This window comes from Panicum virgatum, chromosome 3K, assembly GCF_016808335.1.
Source record: "Panicum virgatum strain AP13 chromosome 3K, P.virgatum_v5, whole genome shotgun sequence".
NCBI lineage: Eukaryota > Viridiplantae > Streptophyta > Magnoliopsida > Poales > Poaceae > Panicum > Panicum virgatum.
In genome coordinates this window covers 40,064,009-40,086,800 of record NC_053138.1, presented here as the reverse complement: position 1 = coordinate 40,086,800, position 22,792 = coordinate 40,064,009, and the positions used below count along the sequence as shown (strand labels likewise).

Genomic DNA, 22,792 nt, shown 5'->3' with positions numbered 1-22,792 from the left:
GCTCACTTTGTGCTTGCGGAATCTAGCAACCGGCAATGGCGGAAATGGAGGTGAGAAACTCCGGTGGTCGTCGTCGCTGCGGCGCACGCATCGCCATGGGTTTCTTCTTCGGATATGTTCTCAAAGTTATTAGCAGTGCAAGTACAGGAGAGGGGGAGGGAATGCCACGGGATATAGCTGAACTTCCAGGCGTTGATCGATCATCTCTCCATCTCCATGAGCACGAGCACGAAGGCGAATGAGAAAGAAAGAAAAAGGGAAAATTCATAGCCTAATCTGCTACTACTACATACCTAAGCTCCGGACAGATTGATCTGTTCCAAGCAAAGTTTCCAATCAGTACCAGATCAGCATTAACATCGGGAGGTAGACGCGCTCACCAACCAAGCGTCCTCGGCGTTGTTCCTTCATCATCAACGATATAATTACCCAGATTTGAAAGTCCCGTCTCGCCGGTGTGCCTCAACTCTCAACGGGCCAGTTTTTCTTGCTGTTACGATGCTAGGACACACGGCCAATGGCAAGAAGAGCAGCAAGTTCGAGGACTCGGACAGTCGCATGTCGAGGCCCAGGTATAGTCCGAGTCCGGCACTATTTCTTCTAGCAATTTTTCACGCTCCGATCAAATCCGAAGCCTTTTCTGCTCCGATATCCGGAGGCGATCGGATTCACGAGCAACTCTGCTTCAGGGCCGTGTCTGAGCTGCCGCAGCGTCCAGTGCAGCGTCTGAAATCGGCGGCGGCGGCGGGCGCGGAGGCAACCGGCGGCGCGGCGCGGCGCGCTCTCGGCGTCCGGGCCATGGCGCCGCGCAGCCCGTTGCACGAGGCAAGGATGTTCTTGTGATCAAATGATGGACGGTGCAATGTGCAAACGCCATGTAGTGCGTGTCGTCAGTGACGTGGCGTTTATGTTTTTTTTTCATGAACGTGGATTTGCAGAAGAAGCCCGCCGGTGCTGGTTGTGGCGCCGGCGCGGGCCCACGGGCGGCGGAGCTGGAGGCGAAGCTGGAGAAGGCGCACGGGCAGCTTATGGGGATGCGGGACCAGCTCGCGGCGGCCGAGAAGGCCAGGAAGGACGCGCGCGCCGCGCTCGCCGACGCCAAGAAGCGCCTGGCCGCGAAGAAGAGGGACGATGACGCGGCCTCTTCGGCGGCGCCGCCGCCGGTCGAGCACGATGGCGGCAAGGCGCCGGCGCCGGCGGACGGGGCTGCTGGTGGCGCGGAGGGTGCGAACGGGGAGGAAGGCTACATGAGGATGAGGTCGCCGTCGCCGGCCGCCGAGGCCGGCTTCGAGGCTGTCGTGTCGGGCGAGTCGGGGAACAACGAGGGCCCGGTCGTCGAGGAGGGCAACAAGACTGGCGATGAGGAGGAGGCGAGAAACGCCGTTGCCGATGACGATGGCAAGAAGGGGATGAGCCCGGAGGTTGAGCTGCTGAGGGCGAAGCTGACGGCCAAGGACATGGAGGGCTACGAGCTGAGGGCGAAGCTGATGGTGATCGACACGGAGGTCGACGATCTGAAGAAGATGGTGGTAGCCAAGAGCACGGAGCTCGAGGAGCTGAAGGCGAGGCTGATGCTGAACAATGAGCTCGTCGACAAGCTCACGGCGGATCTGATGGTGAAGGACGCGGAGATCGCCGCCCTCGAGGCCGACAACGCCGACCTGAGCAGGATGGCCGAGGAGGCTGCCGAGGCCGCGAAGGCGGCGTCCGCGAGGGCGCGGGAAGCCGAGCACGCGCTGCGGGAGGGCGCGGCGCGGGAGGCCCGGCTCGCCGAGCGGCTGCGGGCGTCGGAGTACGCCCGGGAGTCGCTGGAGGCCGAGGCGCAGCGCTCGCGCGTGCAGAGCGAGCAGTGGCGGAAGGTGGCTGAGGAGGGCCGCCGCGGTGCTCGGCGGCCGCCCCGCGGGTGCCAGCAGCAGCACGGACAAGCAGCGCCACGGCCCAGCCTCGGCCGGTGGCGGCGAGAGCGAGGGCATGGCAGCCAAGGACGGTGACGAAGAGGGACCCAATGGCAAGCGGAAGGCCGGCGGCGCCATGCGGGCGCTCAGCGACCTGTGGAAGAAGAAGGCGCAGAAGTGATCGGAAAGCTGGGATTTACCGACGGGTCTCCTCTAACGTTGCCCCTGGCCGCTGACGTGTGGGCCTGGACCCAAACGTCATGGGAGACAACGTAAGAGGAGGATTTACTTGCTCCGTTGTCTTGTCCACTCCACTAGGGTGACTTCTAGCGCCGATTTACGGCGCAGGATAATTCGCTATTAATGTTATGGGCCCAAAATAAACTCGCGTCGTTTCTTTAGTGCATTGTGTCACTGACCTACCGATTGTATGCTCTAGTGCTCGCACCTAGAGAGGTGCTAAATTATTCGAGGATGAACAGAGATTTGTTTGCGTGGCATTGTTGCTTGTTGATGTTGTTGTACTGTTAGAGTTTCAGTTGATCGCCCATCGTCATGGATGGATACTTTATAAGTCTGTAACGAAGAAAAATCAAATAGCGTTTGTTTTGTTTGAACAAACCGCACGTAAATTGGAACGCGGACGAGAATTTGCGTGGCAATGCAGCCGCACAAGAGATTTGTGCACTGCTGCATTTGTGCGCTGTAAAAATATACAGCAGGAGGCGCCAGCGGCAGTGGGGGTCATCGTCCTCACCCCTGCCATCAGCTCGAAGATGAAGAAAATTTGGGAATTGAATGTCGTAACAAGGTGTTTATACGGACATGAGCCTATAACAATCTCCCAGCCGAGCACCCGTTTCAAGAAAAGGAGTAGAACTGGACACCTCAGGTTTAATTTGATGCGCCTTCGTTTTGATGAATATTGTGCATCTCTCCTTTGAATGCAAGTATGTTACGGACGCTAGGACGGAGTCACGGAGAAGTGTTGACCTTATGGAAACAAAGCTTACTTTTTTAATAAAATATTAAAGTGAAATTCGATCAATACACCGGATATGCCAGAACACAATCACTCTTTTCTGCTAGCAACCAGCAATAGTGCTTTTCTTTCCCACTAAATCAGCACCAGCCACCAGCCAGCAATCAGTACTTTTTTCTCACAGCAAATCAGCAATAGCCACCAGCCACATCCAGCCGAACAGAGTGAAAGATTGCAACGAATCACCTTATGGTACTTCTAGTGCAAATTAGTCTGACCGGTTTTCAGAACCAACTTAGCCGCTTTTGATAAACGTGCTGTGAAAATCAAGAACACCGAGAGCTCTCTAAGATTGGCAGGCCACTTAGAACACTCTCGAACACAAGAAGAACAACAGTTAGGATTTGGAAAACAAATAGGTTTAGAGATAAAAATAAAGGTACTTGTATTAGATTTGATTGGATTATCCTCGATCGGCAGTAGCCATTCATATATATATTGGGTGGGAGGTCGTACCCTACTCGAAATTGAATTAGTTACAAATATCATGTTGAAATACAACTCCTACTCGAAATACTCTGACCTTTTTTCTCAGGTGAGGTCCTTCTTGAGCCGATACTTTTCTCATCTGAATTCTAGATTGAACATTCTATATATGCATTTCAATCATCTCAACGAGAGCTATATAACGGCAAAGTCAAACCTTCATTTTGAAACTCCCACCAAATCTGGTCGGGCCAGTTCCATAAATCGATCAGACATGTTTCTCCAACCATGCCAATTCTCGATTCTATAAACTGGTTCTATATGTAATATATATAGAAGTTGAGCAAGAAAAATACCCTCAGACACATGTTTTCATTAATGGACTAACTTTTAGACGTGTGCTTAATTTTTTTCTTCCGGGGAACATATAGACCATGGAAAAACTATGGAGTTTATGGTTAATTTAATAGAAAATTAGAAATGCTTAGTTTCTTCCATCTCAAAAATAAAATGAACATATATACTCCCTCTATCCTGAAATATAGGCATTCCAACATTGTTGGAGAGTCAAAGTTTTTCAAATTTGATCAAATTTTTAGAGAGATTCATAAAAATTTATGGTACCAAACAGATATATTATGAAAATGTATTTAATGGAGAATCTAATGGTACATATTTGATATCATAAATATTATTACTTTATTGTATAAATTTGATTAAATTTGAAAAACTTTGATCTTCAAGAATGTTGGAATGCCTTATATTACAGAACGGAGGGAGTAGCTCCCTATAATAAGTAGGCAACATACATATTAACACCACTGCACTTCTAGTCATTCGCAAATCTTAAGATCCGCTACCACCTAGTCTCTCGTAGGCGTTCGTAGCGGTGGGGATCGATGTACATGTGTGCTGTTTCTTTTATTTTTAGATTGGTTATCCATGGAAGCATGAAACAAGGACTGTTACTGGAATATGTGTTCTTGGAAATCTGTATTGCACGAAAGCGGAACTCTGCACTTTAACTTGGAATTTCGGATGCACGTAGAAGCTATAAAATGAGGTCCAACCGGCACTGAATCCGCAGATACTCAGACACAAGTATAAATGGAAACACTAAAAGAGAACAAACACTAGAACACTAGTACAACAGAGATGGAAAACAAAACCCCTGCTGCCCTTGCTGTATATATTTGGGCATAGCTCTAGTACCAAATTTGCCCAAACCCAGGGTACCCAATATTGGACATTCATTTGGTCAGCACGGCAAACGGAGAAAGGTGGCATACCATTTATAGAAAGGATGTGTCTCCACGTCAACTGATTGAGATATTTGTTATCTCTCAATCACCTCCACTAGCCGTTGGATGGTGGATCAACAGCTTAAATTACTTCCTGTCTTTTTGCCTACCTTCCACACTGGTGCGAGCGTACGAGCATACAGGGTCCACAATTTCTTTTGTTCGATGCATAGTAATTAAGCAGTAATGGGTCCATGTGTACTTTCATATCCGTTTAGACTATTTGGACTACTTTGAATCAGTTAGCAGTTCTCTGTAGAAGTGCAAAAAATGCCCAATGATACGAGCTGTTTGTTAATGTATAGATTTTAAAATTTTGAATGCAAGGGAACTCACAGCATATTCCAAATTCGCACCCATTTCTTTCACACAAAAAAATAAATTTACACACATTTCAAGTCACAAACATAAAATGAGCTCTCTCTCTCTCACACACACACACACAACAGCATGAGAGGGTGAAAAATACATCAAAAATAAAAAATTACAGGTAATATTTTACGGGTTGACAATAAAGTTACATGTAAATAAAATATGCAAGCTGGGAATCAAATAACAGCATTAGAGGGTGAAAAATACATCAAAAATTAAAAATTTACATGTAATATTTTTCTAGATGACAATAAAGTTACATACAAATTAAATATGCAAGCCGGAAATCAAATAACAGCATGAGAGGGTGAAAAATACATCTAAAGTAGCATAAAAAAATGAGTCCACAAACTTAGGCATAATATATTATTTGTGGTCCACAGACACATTACAATCACCCCCACAAGTACATGCCACAGTTACAGTTTGACCAGTGCTGATTTCCTCCACATTGCGAGCTCTAATAAAGCTCAGGGAGAACACAATTTCAATTTTATGGGTGACACCGTACCATACAAATCTGCAACGAAGCAACATGAATGATAACCTTATATTGTTGACGTTCCATCTGCCATTGCATGTTTAAAAATTTGCACAATCACAGTTCTAAACACAACGATCAGATAAAAAAAAACTATGTACCACACATTTAACAATTTGTGACCTAAGATTCATAGAAGCATTATCAAACAAAGCTCATGAACATTTAGCATTATGTCTAATCCAACAAAAAGTTTTCATATGCACAGGTTCTAAATTAGGTTCTCCCAATAGCATAGCATGGGCCAAATAAGCCCAACGTGTGAAATGATGAGCTTTGTTATAAATCCTTAGTTGGCGCCCGACAACATTTAACTATGCAACCAAATTAAATAATTTATAATGTCACTTATACCATATTTGTTGGCGCCCGAATTAAATTCCCAAATCCTTAGTTGCTACATATATTTTAAACACTTGGGCATGAACCAGTTATAAGCTCATGTAGAAGCTGCAGACCATGGAGGTGTGACTGGACAATAGATGCTAGTACACATTTTTGTGAACACCAGGCCGTGGACCATGCAGTTCACATTTGACATGGTTATAAAAATATTATATAGAAAAATCACAGCTGCTACATAGCATAAAGTTAATATTTTTTAGCTCAGACATGTTCATATAATACATAGTTGTTTAACGAACTGTAAAACACTAGAAAACATGATGAACACTTGGTAAACTATATAGCTTAGTTTTGAACGAAAGAGGTACCTTGGAAAGGTGCATTACACACCACTCATCTCAAAAACACTTGGGTAAACTCTTAGTCTGAAAAATATACAATATTTATCAAGACAACTGACATTTGACATAAATATGTATGAACTAGTTCATATTTACATTGAAATTGTAAGCACTGGTCATATTTGACAAGAATATGTGAGGTGATGCACATTTGCATATTTACAGTAAAAAATCAGGGTATAAGAGTAGTATAATATATTTAAGGTAAAATCACAATATTTATAGTAAAGTTAAAAAAATTACAAGTAAATCACAATATTTACAGTAAACTTAAAAGATTACAGTAAAATCACAAATATTACAATAAAATTAAACTTACAAACTAGACGTGCAGTGTCATTGATACGTGTTGTGCAAATAGACAAGGGATCCATATAGAGAGAGAGCTTGCAACTTACACAATAGGATACTCAACCACAAAATAACTTGTATACATTCTTGAAGTTGTCTTCACATATCATCTTAGAGTCATCGTTGTTCTAGAACAATAGAAATTATAATTACAAATCGAATCGGTCACCTAGATTCAAAAGCTACACAAAATTAAAAGGCATTTATAACCAATGCCACATACCTCATTATGCGGCAGATAGGCCTGTACCACATCAAGTATGAAAAAAGGGATGCCAAGCAAACCATAGATGGCGGCCAGGAAAAATAGTTTCAAATATGCAAGCATGGGATTATCCAAGATTTAGTGGTCGTATGCACTGAAAGGCAACATTGTCTCTGCATATACTAAACTATAATTAAGTAGGAATGGTACAGTAAATGTGGAGGTGCATGAGGAAACAGTTGTAGAGAGGGCAGAAACTAGCTAGAAAGATTTGAGCTAACCCTCCATGATCGAGCAGACTATGATGAAATAAAAAAAAGCCTCTAGAAGAGATAAAACACACAATGACTGTACATCATAGCAATAAAAGGGCACCCTCCGTAAGATAGAAAGTACAATCTGTGCGATGAAATTGAAGAAGTTTCACTAGTGTAATTTTATATCACTACATGAAAAGGATTTTCAAATGAAACTAAAATGTCATAATAATGCCACATTGATATAAATTATCACTATAAATTTTATTATTCAAAACTGAAAAGAATGAAGAACATCTGTAAGAAAATGACAAGTTTAGACATTATATGAAGGACAATCACCCAAAGAACATACTGATGCAAAAGGTACATGGTACGAAGAATATATATCCATGTGAATTTAGCTTGAAAATATAATTTTGACAAATTCAACATATCATACTGCTAGTAGAAGCACTACAAATACATATGGTTTTATGAATTGTTTGCTGAAAAGAAATTGCACTGTGTAGAAGTATAAAAATCACACATACATATATATGATGGATAGTATAAGCCAACAAAAATAATAATAAAAGGAGAATGTCCCCTTGCCCATTGTTACAGCAGGCTGTTGATGAGAAAAATACAATAATCAGATACAGAAAAGCGAAAGAACATGAAGCACAAGTAGGAACATCACCCATCAGTGTTTCTCGTGATGTAAGACACTTTGCTAAGTTATACAATCTTAGCCGGAGCATACAGAAAAAGAGATGGCTATATTACCAAGGAGATCAAAGGTGCTATTGCAATACTAGTAGGCTTCAAGCATTTTCAAAACAAGGAAAAGATTCTTCAATCTGTGCAATTTCTAAAGGAGATATTGGTCAACAGTCAACACAATATACTTCCCCTTTTCTAAAACATATGGAAATGGAATACCGGAACAATCTATCATGCATGATATCAGATAAAATACCAAAACTATCGCCACAATTCAGACATACACACATCTCCCAGTTAACTGCACATGGACACAGGATACACATATGCGATAAACCATCAAAAATCGATGAACACATGGATCTTTAATCGCGCAAATCGAACATAGCGGAAAGTGGGGAAACCAACAGGAGACGAATGTAGGCAAACGGGTTAAATCCTCCACTAATTTCTCATCTGCGTGGCCTGCGTATGGTGGCACACGGCCAATGCAGATGCTTCCCGTGGAAAATCTACAGCTCAACCAGACAGGATGGGATTAGGGGATGAAGAGGGGATTTCAAAGGCCAATCTGTCCGCCTACCCTCACATCAAACAACTGAACCAGGAATGGAAAGATGGGGAGAAGAAGAGACTAACCTCAAGAGGACCTCGCCGGAAATCCACAATCGTCGTTGAGGAAGACAAGGTCTGCCGAATCGCCCACCTCTCCGTCTCCACCTATTCCGCCTCCATGCAGCTCATCACAGAAATGAAAGGGACAGGAGACATCGAGTACCAAACCCAATAAGACTTCAACACCAACCCGGTAACACTACAACGGGCAGAACAACTGAGCCGAGCGGGCCCGATTACACAAAGTAGAAGCGAATATATCCCACACGTCCAACCCTGATCGGATGGCTCACAGCGTCGATTGACACATAAACAAATCCTCAAATGATTGACGAGGAGTAAATCTGTTATAGAAAACACACACACACACACACAACATTCACACAGCATAGCATCATGGAGCCCCAGACCCCAGATGAAATACAAAAGCTCCCTCTCCTGTAGCTAGTACCACAGCCACTGTACACTTGGCAAGTTGGCATCGGCAGCAACACAAAGCAATAAGCATGCATGCAACAGAGCACACACCTGTCTCCGTATCCAACCCTACCCACACCTACCTATAACCCAGCTCTCCAGGCCCTCCCTTCCTGCTCGTCCATGAAGCAATCAGTAGTGTACTGGCTCCTGGTTGCCTCCAGTGATCCCCAGGAGCAGGGAGGCCCGGCGCCGATGGCAGGCAGGCAGGAGGGGCATAGCGCTACAGTTGGGTGGTGCCTAGATAGATCAGATGCGGAAGGGGTCCAGGCGGTTGTCGCCGAGGCGCGTGCGGTAGGCAGCCTTCTTGTAGTCGCCCCACGTGAAGTCCCTGTACAGGCCCTGCTCGCCGCGGCCCAGCAGCTCCGGCAGCGGCGCCATCCGCTGCGCCGGCGCCGGCCCCGCGAAGTAGATCATGGACACCCGCGGCTTCCGGCTGTTGGCCACCACCACCCGGTGCCGCACACTTTTCAGCCTCCCATTCGTCAGGACCTGGCGCACCATGTCGTACAACACAGCCAATCAGCCATCACCATCCCAATCTATCATGTGTGCGTGTCTGTACATACGTGGGTATGCAGCTACTATGTGCAGTGGGCCGCCGTACGCGTACCTCCAGGGAGTCGCCGACGATGACGAAGACGGCGTCGCGGTCGGGCGGCACGGGCACCCACCGGCCGTCGCGGAGGGCGAGCTGCAGCCCGGCGGTGCCGTTGGAGCGGAGCACGGACACCAGCTGCGGGTCCGTGTGCTCGCCGAAGCCCGTCACGCTGCACGAGTCCGGGAGGCGCTGCAGCAGCGGGCACGGCGGGTAGTGGTTCACCCGGAGCGCCCGGTCGCTCGCCGCGCCCGCCACCATCCTGCTCAGCGCGTCCCGCGGCGCCACGCCGAGCCCCTCCGCCACCGCCTCCAGCACCGACGCCGCTACCCCGCGCACGGCGCCCACGTACTCGCTCACCGCGTCCCCGGAGAGCGGGGCAGGCAGGGAGGCCCCGGCGCCCTGGTCGGCGGCGAGGAGGAGGTACTCGAGCCACCCGGTGTCGCCATTGCGGCCGATGCGCTTGCACCCGTACCCCAGCGGGTCGGCGGGGCCGGATGCGTCCTTCTCCGCCTGCGGCCGGGCGAAGAACGCGACGGCCTCGGCCTCCAGCCTGTCCGCGACGCCCGCCGGCACGCCGTGGTTGACGACCTTGAAGAACCCGAACCGCTCGCACGCGTCCACGACGGCCAGGGCCGCGCCGGGGGCCGAGAGGTCGACGGCCGGCACGCCGGGGAACGGGGGCCCGGCCCCGGGCTCCGGCGACCTCACCAGCGAGATTTGGTCGAGCGCCGGCGGCTTCGCGAGGACCACCATGGTGGATCCTGGATTGGTGGTGCCGCCAAGAAACAGAGCACCACCGTACGGCTGGTCAGCTCGAGCTCGAGTAGTGCATGTGGGGGGGAGGTGAAGGGCTTCAGTTCGTGGCTCGTATATATAGGGGAGCGCCGCGGCGGCGGGGCCCGAAGCGGCGATACGAAACGAGCGGGGATGGAGCGAGCGACGTTGCATCGCTCCCGAGCTCTTTTCTGTTCCCCTTTCTCGTGTTAATTGGCCGAGTGATCTGTGGAGGAAGGAGACGTGTCCCGGCCGGAGCGGAGGGGCGAGGAGATAAGAGTCCGGTCGGCCGGGTGCTGTTCATCTCGGATAAGTTTTCTGTTGACGGATTCCTGCCGAGGTTAGAGTAGTACCCGCCATCATGAGAGGGCACATATGAACGAAGCGAGGCTACAGTCTAGCTGTGGGTTTGGGCTCTCTAAATGATTGGTGCCACTCACAGCAGATGCACTATCGTGGCGCGCCCCATACTATTAGTTACCTGGAGGATTTTGTTAGGGGGGTAGGGTAAGGAGGGTGATTATGATCTTGATCCAGCATCCAACGACGCATGTAGTGTAAGGCTGTTGAAGACTTGTTCACTATTTTTCTGGAGTTGGACACGCCCTTAGTCCCAGCTCCCTCTTAAACTCCTCTTCTTTAGTTCCCTTCTTCACGAACCAAACAAGAGATTTGGACAAAATTGAATTCACATCTTAATTCCTGCGTCAACTTCCGTGGCTAATTCGAGGACTAGCGAGAGCAAAAGGCAATGCGGAGCTTCTGAATGCTTACCATCTCTTTCTATTCTCTTTTGGAGCATTTCTTATTTAATTAATATTTGTTATATTATACATTTTAGTGTAGATGTTAATCTATATATGCTGTAAAAATTAAACAACTTAGGGGGTGTTTGGTAAGGCTCCAGAGCTCAGCTCCATGCTGGAGCTCGCAAAGGGGAGCCAAACACCCCAGCTCTAGAGCTGACCAACTCCTGGAGTGGGTGGAGCTCGTAGGTCATTTTTCATGGAGCCGGTGGAGCACCTCTTTTCCAACTCCAAAACCCTCTCGTATGGACATCGACTTGGAGTTCGGACAAAATTACCCACGTTTGCCATCGATTACACACCCCAAACCCCGAATCGTTATTTTCTTCTATTCTCCCCCGCCCCCCACCACTGCAACCTTATCCCAGCCCCTATCGACCCCCACGCGCTCGCTACCCTAGCCGCCGCCGCCTGCTCTCGGTCACCTCCCGCCGCCCGCGGCTGCGCGCCGACCCTGCCGGCCGCCTCCGCCTCTCCCAGGCCGCCGCCGCCTGCTGGGCTACCTCGCCGCCGGCTGCTCGCTCAGGGTCGTCGCCACCTGCAACGCCGCCACCACATGCTAGCTCGGGGAGGGCCGCCGCCTGCAGGCCGAAGCCGCCGTCCTCCTTCAACTCCGCCTTCCTCCTGCCAGATCCAGGCGCTGGAGCCGCACCCCCCACCCATCTGCAGGTGAGTTGCTCGGGGGCTCGACCCTAGATTCGGCAGTGATGGTGCCCATGGCGCCCTCTGTTTCTCCTCCTTCGTTTCATCCCATGCTGGCTCTTGCAGATCTTGAGGTCGCCCCCCCCTTTGGTGCAGGAACTGAAGCCCCCCACGCCGCTGCACCTGTCAAGCGAAGCAAGGAACCAGACAAGGTCCAACCATGCTTTCTCTTTCTCTCCTTGCATTTGTTAGGATGTGGTAATGCAATAGTAAAATTAGTTTAATTTGAGGCTCTATACACTTTAAAAATTGGTTTAATGTCTTTGTGGTTCTGTGAGATGCTACTATTGTTGTTAGGATGTGGTTGTGCAGCACTGTAATGCCTTCTAAAACTTAATTTGTGAGGTGGTATAGATGTCGGAAATTGATTGGAACGCTAAGAACACCCGGATTGTGTGTAAATTGTTTGCCGAACAAGTTGAGAAAGGAAATCGACCAAGCACTTACCTGAATGCACTTGGTTATGCTGAGGTTGAGAAAGGGTTCAAAGATAGGACATGGCTTGAGATCAGCAAGGGTCAACTGAAAAACAAGTGGGACAAGTTAAAAGAAGATTTCAGGGCATGGAAGAAACTCCAGATGAGGGAAACTGGAACCGGTTGGGATCCTGTAAAGAGGACATTTGATATGGATGATGAATGGTGGAAGGAAGCTAGAGCTGTAAGTGTGTTTTGTTTTCAGTTTTGCTATTATTTTGCTACTGTTTTTACCTGATTTTGTTCTTCTTTGAACTAATATGTGGTTGTCTTTGGCAATTTCAGGATATTCCTGGATGTGGAAAGTTCAGGAAGCAACCCCTTCGAAATGAAGAAGAATTGGCAAGGTGTTTTGTGGGCATCACTAATATTGGTATTGACCATTGGTCTCCTCAGGGAGGTAATGGCGTAGCACCTCCAATTGATGGTGAAACACAAGAGGAGGTAGGGATTTTTGGGACACAAGATGATGCATTTGTTGCTGAAAATCAAGAAGAAGAGAATGTTATTTCTCCTTCACCTGCTACTGGCAAGAGGTTAGCAAGACATTTTCCAAGAAAAGACAAAGAAAAGAAGCAAAAGACAGGAAATGCAATCCTCATTCAAGAAGCAGTTACAAGTATGGCTAGCTCAGCTAATGAGTATGTTTCCAAGAGAGAGGGAAAATATTCAATTGACCAAGTGATGGAACTTGTGATTGCTTGTGGTGCCGGCTATGGGAGCAATGAGCATTATGTTGCATCTGAATTGTTTGTGAAGAAGGAGCAACGAGAGATGTTTATGACCTTGCCTACTGACGAGATACGGTTCAATTGGTTGACCAGGAAATACAATGACAAGTATCAAAAGTAGAATTGAATCCTAAAATGGGGTGGCTTATGGAGATTGTAAACACTCCAGGTGAATGTCATAAAATGTTACGAATGAACGAGCACATCTTCTTTGATCTTCATGATGTGTTAGTTGAGAGGTATGCACTGAAACCATCAAAACACATGACTACTTATGAGATGCTTGCAATATTTCTATTCATATGTGCTGGAAGTGAGTCAAATAGAAGAGCGCAAAACAATTTCAAACACTCCGGTGAAACCATTAGTAGAAAATTTCATGAAGTTCTAGAATGTGTAGTTGTAATGGCTGGACATTTCTTGACACCAACAGATCCTAACTTTCGCAAAGTGCACAAGTGGATTCGAAATGATAAAAGAGCATATCCACACTTCAAGGATTGCATAGGTGCACTTGATGGAACTCATATCCGTGTCAGTCTTTCACCTGAAGAACAAGTGAGGTATATTGGTAAGACAGGAATTGCGACTCAAAATGTGCTTGCAGTTTGTGATTTTGATATGCGATTCACTTATGTGGCTGCGGGTCAACCGGGTGCTTTGCATGACACGAGCGTCTTGTATCATTCATTGGAAGCTGATGCAAAGGTCTTTCCACATCCTCCTCAAGGTATATTCTTTCTAAAATCATATGGATGCTTGTATTGTTATATCCAATTCTTATGACGGTGTACCTATATGCAGAAAAATATTATGTTGTCGATGCGGGCTATCCTAATCGTCCGGGTTACCTTTGTCCATACAAGGGTGAGAGGTATCACTTACCTGAGTGGCATCGAGGTATTTAACCAAATTCTCCAAAAGAAAAGTTCAACCGGATACATTCATCTGTTCGTAATGTTATTGAGCGCTCATTTGGACTATTGAAGATGAAATGACAAATGCTATATAAGATGCCTAGCTTCTCAATGCTAACACAGAAGAAGATTGTCGCTGCTACCATGGTTCTTCATAATTTCATACGTGAGCATGCAAGTGATGATGAGGATTTTGCTAATTTCGATCGAGATCCTAACTTTGTGCCTACTATCCCAGAAAGATACAACAAATATGCTGTGTCCCCACATGCCTCTGATGATTCAACAGATGAACCAATCTTTGTGACTATGGACGTATTCCGTGATAGTATGGCTACATCTATTGCACTTGCATGGAACTAGTGTAATAGTTTTTATTATTATGAACCTGTCATTAAGAAATATTTAATTAAGAAATATTTAAGTGTGGACATTGGATCTATATATTTATATTATTTATGGAATATTTGGTAGACTTCTGTAGCGTATTGGTGTTATAGTATGGACATTGTAGCTATTATGAATTTATCTCATTATTGGTACAATCTCAAACCAGGGGCAAAAGGGACAATCCACCTTGACAACCCTCTTTTCTGGAGCTGAGGGCACCCTCTATGCCAAACACACCAACCAGACAGCTCCAACTCCACCCAGAGTTAGCTCCAGCTGGAGTTTTGGAGTGGAGCTGCTACAGGCAGAGTTGGAGCCATGCCAAACAAGCCCTTACTATCTCAAACCCTACACTCTAGCGAGTGCCAGTACCTCCTCCTCCCCCCCTCCCCCGGCTCAGCCATAGCTAGCAGAACAGAGTGATTGTAACCAGAGCGCCTCCACTTTATATCGATGTCCCCCACTTTACATTGATGTTGTAGAGGGTCAATGGAGCTTATGAGAAACCATTGCTCAAGCTAGAAATTATTTATTATGAACGTATGAGGAGGTTGATGGGTACCCAGTTGTGGTGCCGGCTATCCAGAGCTCGAATCCGGGGTTATAAAAAAAACACACACACACACACAGACTGCTCGCTGAGATACTGTCTTGAGAGTTGCACATACTACTCAATATACTATCTGTAGTTACTCAAGTAAATTAGAAGTCCTTATCTGCATGAGCTGAAAGCGAGTTCTTCCAAGTTTAGTAGATGTGTTTCATCAAATTAAAAGTTGAAGATCTGCAGCAGAAATTTCTTTTTCCATGGGATGGGAAGTGGTGAACAATGAACCAGTGAAAGTGGGCAGAAGCTGCCGGGCCGGGCGGGAGAGTGCGTGGCTGAAGATTGTTGATAAGTCATCATGCTACTAAAAGTAGAGCTTGAAGAAAAGGACCAATGCTATGACATCGTTAGCGTCCTGTCAGAATCGTACGTGTCAGTGACAATAATAATGTCTGAGGTGACCTTTGCTTCATCAATTATAGAAACAACCGAAATGGCGAATGCGTCGGCCAAGCGCGCGTCCATCGGGTGAGGTCGCCTATATCTTTCAATCCCTTTTAGAACACCAAGAAGATATGCACTACATGTTTCTGTCCGTTTACCGCTATACATGTTAATTGTATTACTACGCATATATGCTATACATTTTTGTCCCAGAATATAGCTACTTTTAGTTTTTTCTTTCAAAACGAACTTTTTAAATTTTGACTTTAGATGGTAGAAAATCATAGAGGTTGGCGATATAAAAATTTATATTATTTCATTGATAATGAAACCAAACTATCGTAATATGTAACTCTTTTATTTGAAAGTGATTATTTTTTAGAGATACAATTGATCAAAAGATGAAAATGTTTGATCAAGTCTAAAAGTTGCTGTATTTTAAGATGGAAGTAGTACATTTTAGAGCAAGGGTAATAATGCAACCGCTGCATGCGCAGCCATGTGCCTGCTGCGGGCTGCATGCTGCCGGTTCAATTCATCTGGGCCCACGAGCAGACATTCAGCTTGCGGTAAGGAAAACACTTGTTTTTTCTCTCTAAATTCTCTTCTCTCACCTCCACGTAGAATTCATTCTTCTGGTAACCCACTAATATATAATTGCTCTTAGTGAAACTACAATTTCTTAGAAGGGTACACATTTGATTTGTCTAGTCATTTTGAAAACTACGAGCATTTGGAATCATGAATAATTTAGGACTTTGGGCAGACACGATCGACAGAGCACGTGTAGATGAGCTCTGTGTTTTGCAGGTGAACGCCGATCTGCCCGACTGCCCGGCGAGGCCGTTGGTCGGAAGCGCCGCCTAGTGGAGAGAGAAAAATTACAAGGTCCTCCCGCGTGCCGGCAGATTCCGACGCGTGCACGCCTTTGCGCCGCAAACGCGCCGGTCCCTCCTCCCTCTCCCTCGCGGCCTTGCCGTGCCTTGCCTTGCCTTGCCTTGCCGACTACTAGGCGAACGGCACGCGGGTGAGCCGCCGCCGAGCACGTACGCCGCCGCAGAGGCCCGCCCAGCAGCTTCTCCGATTCCAGCACGCGCGCGTCGCGGCAAGAAAAAGCGGGCGACGCCGCGGTCGAACAGCGCGGCCGCGCGGCGGATAAGAGATAAGCTTCTCGGCAACCCTGGCGCTGTTGCGGGTGCGGCAGCGCCGGTGGTCGGCGGCCCGCCGACGGGTCCGCATCGATCGGCGGCTGCTTTTTTTTTTCTTTTGTGGGGGCGGAGGATCGGAGGCGGCATCCGACATCGGCATCGGCCGCCGCTGTCAACAGGGAACGGGATCACCGGATACTGTGCGGGGAGTCCCGGCCCCGCGTGCGCGGGTGCACGCATGCCATCGGGCATCGGCCGCCGGCCAACGACGTGGCCGCGGGATCCTCTGCAGAAATGGTATCGGGGCTACTGTGACCAAAAGGGGCTCCTGAATGGCCGTGTCAGGCCGCCCCGGGCGTCTGCGGCATGCCGGTGAAGAAAGGCATCGATTCGGGTCCGTGGCGCGGCAGCGATAGGTGTCGGAGCGGTGGGGAAGCAGGCAGCGAGCAGTGTACTATCAGGCTGTGAAGAAGGGCCGTGCTTTGCTAGTGCTCTGGCTCCGGCAAGGCTGGAATTGGAGCCCAGGAACGCTTGCTCTCTCTCACACTCGCGACAGCAACGCAAGGAAGAAGATGAACGGTAGCCGGAACATACAGGGTTATTTCAGCGACGGACGCCGTCGCCGCGGTGACAAACTTACCTGTATCTTGGCTTTCTGTCACTGGACTCAAACTGAGATGGAGGATTTACAACGACCTAGACCATAGCGACACCCGCGGGAGCTCTCCTCCAACGTCCGATCTCCTCGCGTCGCGCCGTTCCGCTCGATCCGGACCACGCCAGCAGGCCATGCCCGAGCTTCACGCTCGTCTGCAGAACGTGCTCCCCAGCGCGCGGCTCACGCTGTCACGCAACCCACTGGCACGCTCCTCCAACCGACTCTAACGCGCCCACCGATCGAGCCTGCTCGCGAGCTCGACCCAGACGACCTGGAACGCGCGTTCGGACTCGGGCATGGCCGCAGCTACTCTGTGGTTCATCCAAGACGCGCACCACACGCACAGACTCGACGCACACACACCGCAGGCAAACCATGTCAAGGTTATTACTAACAAAGGCGACAATTCTACCCGTCGTTGCTACAATTTCTTTTTTTTTAATGAAACGAGAGTTAAGCTGCCACTGATTGCATATACACATTTTTTTTAGATAAAGGATTTTTTCGGTCTCTACGGTTTAGCTTACACAGCCTTCAATTATTACATTTCTAGCTTCAATCGCTGGATTATCAGGGGAGTCAAGAAGCAAAATTAAGTCCGACAAAGTCTATTATTATGCTTTCATCCATGGCTCGCAAACAGGTCTAAGACTACCATATCCAAAGAAGTGCTGACTCATGAACAAATCCTTTGTTCTCTCCTCATGCTACAACATTAACCAAAATCGCATTCAGTAGGTTCCCCTGAAAAATAACCTGCATAAAAGATGAATGTTTAATGTTATCATTATCAAAGATAAATATCATTTCGACATATACACATATATATACAGTTTTGCTGACATGAATTTCCTTATTTTGAAACAACATCTTTTATGCAATTGCTTTTTAAAAAACATTAACATAAACCTCGCATTCCTGGATCCTCCCCCGATGGTCCGACACCATCTGATCCTCCTCTTTCTTCAACAACAACAACAATAACAACAAATGAGATATACGTGATGGCTTCGATACTGGCATGTATACATACTCAGCCCCATATCCATAGTGCCGATGCAATAATGTCACAAATGAGGGTTAGAAGTCGGCATGGGTAAGATATTCTGCACTAGAGTGTGTCTACATATTCACAATACACTATTAATTTTTTTTGTGGGTACATTTCACTATTAATATGTGTCGGTACCCCAGGACTGGGGTACCCCCTCTTGTTGTGTCTAGGCAGGAGCATTGTGGTTATCCTTGACTACGTCCAAACAGCCGGATCCCCGCGGTCCGGAGCCCTGTTCACCCCAACAACGGTCCCGGACCCGTCCCCCGGCTGGGAAGGGTCTGGGAGCACCACATGTTTCGGGAAAAGCAGGCGCTCAGCCCGAACAGCCGGGAGCTCCGGACCTTCCGTGGAGGTCCGGACCCCCGCGGAGTCCCGGACCCCCTGTATAGTAACCGGACCCCTCACTAAGGGAAGGAATTGACACCCCGCCCCGGGGAGGTCCGGAGCTGCCACGTGTCTGCAAGCACAGACACGTATATAAGGCCACTTGGTCTCCATACTAAAGGTTCACCTTCCACTGCATTCATTGCGGTAGGTGGACGTCCGCATTGATATAGCAGAAGCCGAGGCAAGTCTTTGATCAGGGGACGCTATTGATCGCGTATTACCAAGACGTGTAGTGGAGCCGCTGGCGCCGCTCACGCCGCGCCTGTCAGTCTGCCATGACAGATGGACACGACAGCTCGGCTTCAATCATTATGACGCCTACATAATAGCCTCAACAGGCCACGCCGCAAGCTACGTTTCCCCAACGGGCACCTTGCTGACGGGACAAGAGAAGACCTCCCTGAGTCAGAACGCCAGCAGGTCATGAAAGCATATCAGAGAAAAGATTCACAACTACTGTAGACATTTAAGTACTCTGCGCAGTATGCTACATAGTCACGTTGGGCCCACTTGTCGGGGCCTCAACGACCAATGTATCCGTACCCCTTGATCTATAAAAGGGAGGGCGCCCGCTAGAAGGTGGCTCAGGCTTGAAAAAGGCCAAGGCCCGGCAGAGGATATATTCATACACAACCAAGAACAATACTTCTCCCAGTGGATGTAGGGTATTACGCTCCGGCGGCCCGAACCACTCTAGATCGTGAGTTCATGTGTGCTTGCCTCCGTGCTAGATTAGCCTAACCGCCTAGTACTTCCCCGAGTCCTCTCTCACCGGGAATAAGCGGGTGCGCTCCGCCACCCAGCTGTGGGTACCCTAAAAATCCCACGACAATATGTAAAAGAGTGGTGTGGAGAATGAAAACTATTGGTCTAATTTGTCGACTGTGTCGTTGTGATCTAACCATTGGCTGCGGTTGGTGGCCAGCAAACACGTTTCACGTTAGGCCGAGAGCACGTGTGCTTCAGTGCTTGCAATACGTACCTTCAGTCATTGAAGCGTCATCGTGGACCATTCAGGGAGAGAGAGAGACAAAAAAAAATTGCGTGGCGATCGAGATCCATTGGTTTCTGAAGAAACCACTGTACTCGTCCGGGCCTGCTTCTTGTTGCTGGATGATCAGGATCTTACGCGGCACGAGTCCACAGAGCGTCTTGTGCCGGAAAGCGCCCGTGATATCTTTCCCAGCATGGTGGCCTGGCCGGCCGGCTCCATCAGCGCACCTAGTCAACCAACAACCATACAGACACGCTGCGTCCATATATTCTGCGGTGTTCGGCAAATTTTAACGTTATTTTTCTGAATGCTATCAGCCTATCATCACCGCCAAAAGCACAGCCCCACTTCCACTGAACAGCACCATCTTTCGCTCTGAATTTGGCTTTTTGGCTGCAGCAGATTATGTCCGATTCTTCACTCATCAAAATCGTCGTCGCCTTGCTACTTGGAAATTTGTTAGTAGTAATTACAGTTAGTAGTGGCAACTGGCATGGATCCCTTGAAAATACTGAAAAGGAGCCAGTTTGTCCTCATTGAGATCTGAGAGCACATTCAGCCATTTATGCAGCGCCTGACGCCTGAAGATCCATTCACAAAGATGGGGTACTTTTTCACCAGGCTAAGAGCGCGCACTACTGCAGAAGCCAGAAGGTTATGCACCTCTGGCATTGCAAGCACCATGAGTCATCTTTCTATCTGAAACAAGAAACATGCTTCACTTTCAAGCATATTTTAGTACAATTATTCATGTGGTTTCTCTATCTACTCTTTACGATTCAGGGGGCGGTCAAATGGAGCGCAATCGAGTTGCAACCTGTGAAAGGCTGGATAACACTAGCACTAATTGTACGTGAATCTTCAGAAGATAGCTCTCAAACTACTGAAAAGACACCACTGACAGTCTGACACATTGGACTGATCCAATCGGGTGGATCACAGGAACATTTAACCTAAAAAGATTGTGGCCGGTGACTAGGTTCATAGCCTGCTCATCATCCGATTGTTGATTAGACCTTCATGACCTACCGTGGGGTTATTAAGTCGGTATGGTATAAAGAGGCTGCTAATAAGTAATAGTAGTAATTGTTAGGAAATTGCTTTTTCAGTGAGCACGTTTGTAATGTTAATGCGTGGTTAGTGTTACATTTAGGGACGAAGCTGCAAAAATTATGTCAAGATTTGAGTTTATTATTTTGGACTTCTCAACGATCGAAACTTGCGGCTTACGGGACTTGGGCAGTTGGGCCAAAGTTACTTCAGCACAGATGAAGTGACGATTCATAAAGCTACAAAGTGCATCTAACTTCCACTGTAAATTCCCCACATTAATTAATTCCCGTCACAAACCAAATAAGGGACTAAAATATAATATAAAAAATCCAACTTCCGTGTAAATTTCCTCTGCCTACTCATATCTCTACCTGCATGTCCATTCCCATCGCTTTTCCAAACAAACCGTTTGATTACTACTACCCACCCTCAGTCTAGTTGCATTGCATCCAACCCACGAGTCCAAGTTATAACCTTACACCGACACAAACACAACACTAACACCAACCTCCATTCTGATTAGGTTTAGTAGAGATCAATAGCTACCTCAGTGATTCACTTGTTCTTTGTGTGTGATAAATCTTGGAGCATTCTGACAGAAAAAGTCACAATTTCACTGGTGCCCTTGTGTAACCGTATATATAGGTGTCGACAGGGCACCGGCGACACTAGCCAAAATTAATGCCTTAAAAAATGATTCTATAGAAACGTTTGCAAGGAGAAAGCCGAGCGAGACGTACATGCCTAACGAACCGGAAGGTTTACCATTGAGCTCCACGAATTGAACTGGCTGTAGTAGAATCTCTTTATTTCTCAGTCCACGGCCACAATAGCCCAACAACCTGTGGCCGTAGCCAGGAATGACGCGTTGTGATTGAATAGCTGGTGTGCTGCGCCTGCTGGCCAAGGATGAGTTTTTTTTTTTTGAGGGAGGTCAAGGACGAGGAGTTTGCAGTGCTGAGTCTAAGATAATGGCCCCCGGGTCAGTGCGCGTGCTTTCCATCATCGTCCCCGTACGTGCGGTCCTCCCGCGGCCGGCGGCGGAGATGGCACCCCGGCCCTTGCCGCCGCCGGCTTTCCATGCCGATCGACGGACGGGATGGAAAATAATGTCCCGTCCGGATACGGACCATACCCATCCGGGGCCATCTAATCAGCGCGCGCGCCAGGAGCCCCGCGAGCGCGCGATCTCCGACAGGGCGCGATTTCTCATCCTCCACTTTCTTGTTTGGAAACTTATAACTTATACATAAAAGTTTTGTGTATAATTTTTTCCAAACTACTACTCAGGGAATATTTTTTCACCAAAATTTCGTGATACACAAAATTTTTATGTATAACTTCTTTCAATCAACTTCGCAGAAGATATTCTTTAGCATAACTTTTCTATGATATACAACTTACATGTATAACTTTTTTTAGAAAACTTATCGGAGGATTTTAGCATAACTCCCACGATAATATTATCAGAAAAATTTCTCGCACAACTTTTACACATAAGTTCACTATATCCAACTTTCCATAACAATTTTTTTAGCATAATTTCAATGAAACATTTATCAAATAAAAACTTCTCAAGAGATAACATAATAGAATGTAAAAATATTGGTAAAGAAAACTTAGTTTAACCGAACTCAAAGGAACACTTTAGAAAGAAAAGAAAAAAAAATGTAAAAGTAATACGTGTGCTGTGTGCACAAGAGTCTCACGTACGGGCTTAAGCTAGACAGCTAAACCTCCGTCTCATACATAGACATACACGAGTACACGACATACTCGCGCAGCCGCTTGTTGAATTGGATTTCCGTACCCATCCATCCATGAGGTCGTGCTCACTCACCCCTCTGAATGGGAGGACGTCAAAGCGGCCTTGCCTTCCTCCTCGCTCATTCCACCAATGCCAATAGGCGCCGCCAGTGACGCAGATCACAGCCGGAAAGTGTAGTGATCATCCATCCGTAGCAGAGAGATGATCATGCCAATCCACACGACCACACACGAGTCCAAGTTGCCTCCACGTACGCAGGTGCATTGGATGGATGCACGTTGTACTACAGAAAAGGCCCGATGACGGTGGCACCATGCACATCTTAGGCACCTACGAGCTCTATATAAGACCCTGCTCCGCGTCGTGGATCTTGCACAATTCAGAGCGGCACGGCTATAGCTCGAGT

General features: G+C 47.4%; 2 protein-coding genes, 1 long non-coding RNA gene and 1 pseudogene across 4 annotated transcripts; 2 read left to right on the top strand and 2 right to left on the bottom strand.

The window, feature by feature from the left end:
- The first annotated feature begins 482 nt into the window (after positions 1-482).
- Positions 483-2,409, top strand: LOC120699175 (annotated as a pseudogene).
- A 3,881-nt stretch (positions 2,410-6,290) lies between these two features.
- LOC120699176 lies at positions 6,291-8,578 on the bottom strand. 2 transcript variants are annotated; one of them, XR_005685263.1, is made up of 3 exons: positions 8,481-8,578; positions 6,718-7,746; positions 6,291-6,347 (listed from the first exon to the last, which is right to left on the bottom strand). It is a non-coding gene; the product is annotated as an uncharacterized LOC120699176 (long non-coding RNA). The 2 variants fall into 2 exon arrangements; XR_005685262.1 differs by lacking the exon at positions 8,481-8,578 and having other exon boundaries at positions 6,718-6,802; positions 6,898-7,838.
- Positions 8,579-8,757: 179 nt separating this feature from the next.
- Positions 8,758-10,530, bottom strand: LOC120699174 (gibberellin 2-beta-dioxygenase 3-like). Its single transcript, XM_039983064.1, has 2 exons — positions 9,547-10,530; positions 8,758-9,425 (listed from the first exon to the last, which is right to left on the bottom strand). Exons 1-2 carry the CDS (start codon positions 10,480-10,482, stop codon positions 9,183-9,185), a joined length of 1,179 nt encoding a protein of 392 aa, XP_039838998.1. The 5' UTR covers positions 10,483-10,530; the 3' UTR covers positions 8,758-9,182.
- A 1,640-nt stretch (positions 10,531-12,170) lies between these two features.
- On the top strand, positions 12,171-13,151 carry LOC120701457 (L10-interacting MYB domain-containing protein-like). Its single transcript, XM_039985494.1, has 2 exons — positions 12,171-12,476; positions 12,578-13,151. Exons 1-2 carry the CDS (start codon positions 12,171-12,173, stop codon positions 13,142-13,144), a joined length of 873 nt encoding a protein of 290 aa, XP_039841428.1. The 3' UTR covers positions 13,145-13,151.
- Positions 13,152-22,792: the final 9,641 nt, after the last annotated feature.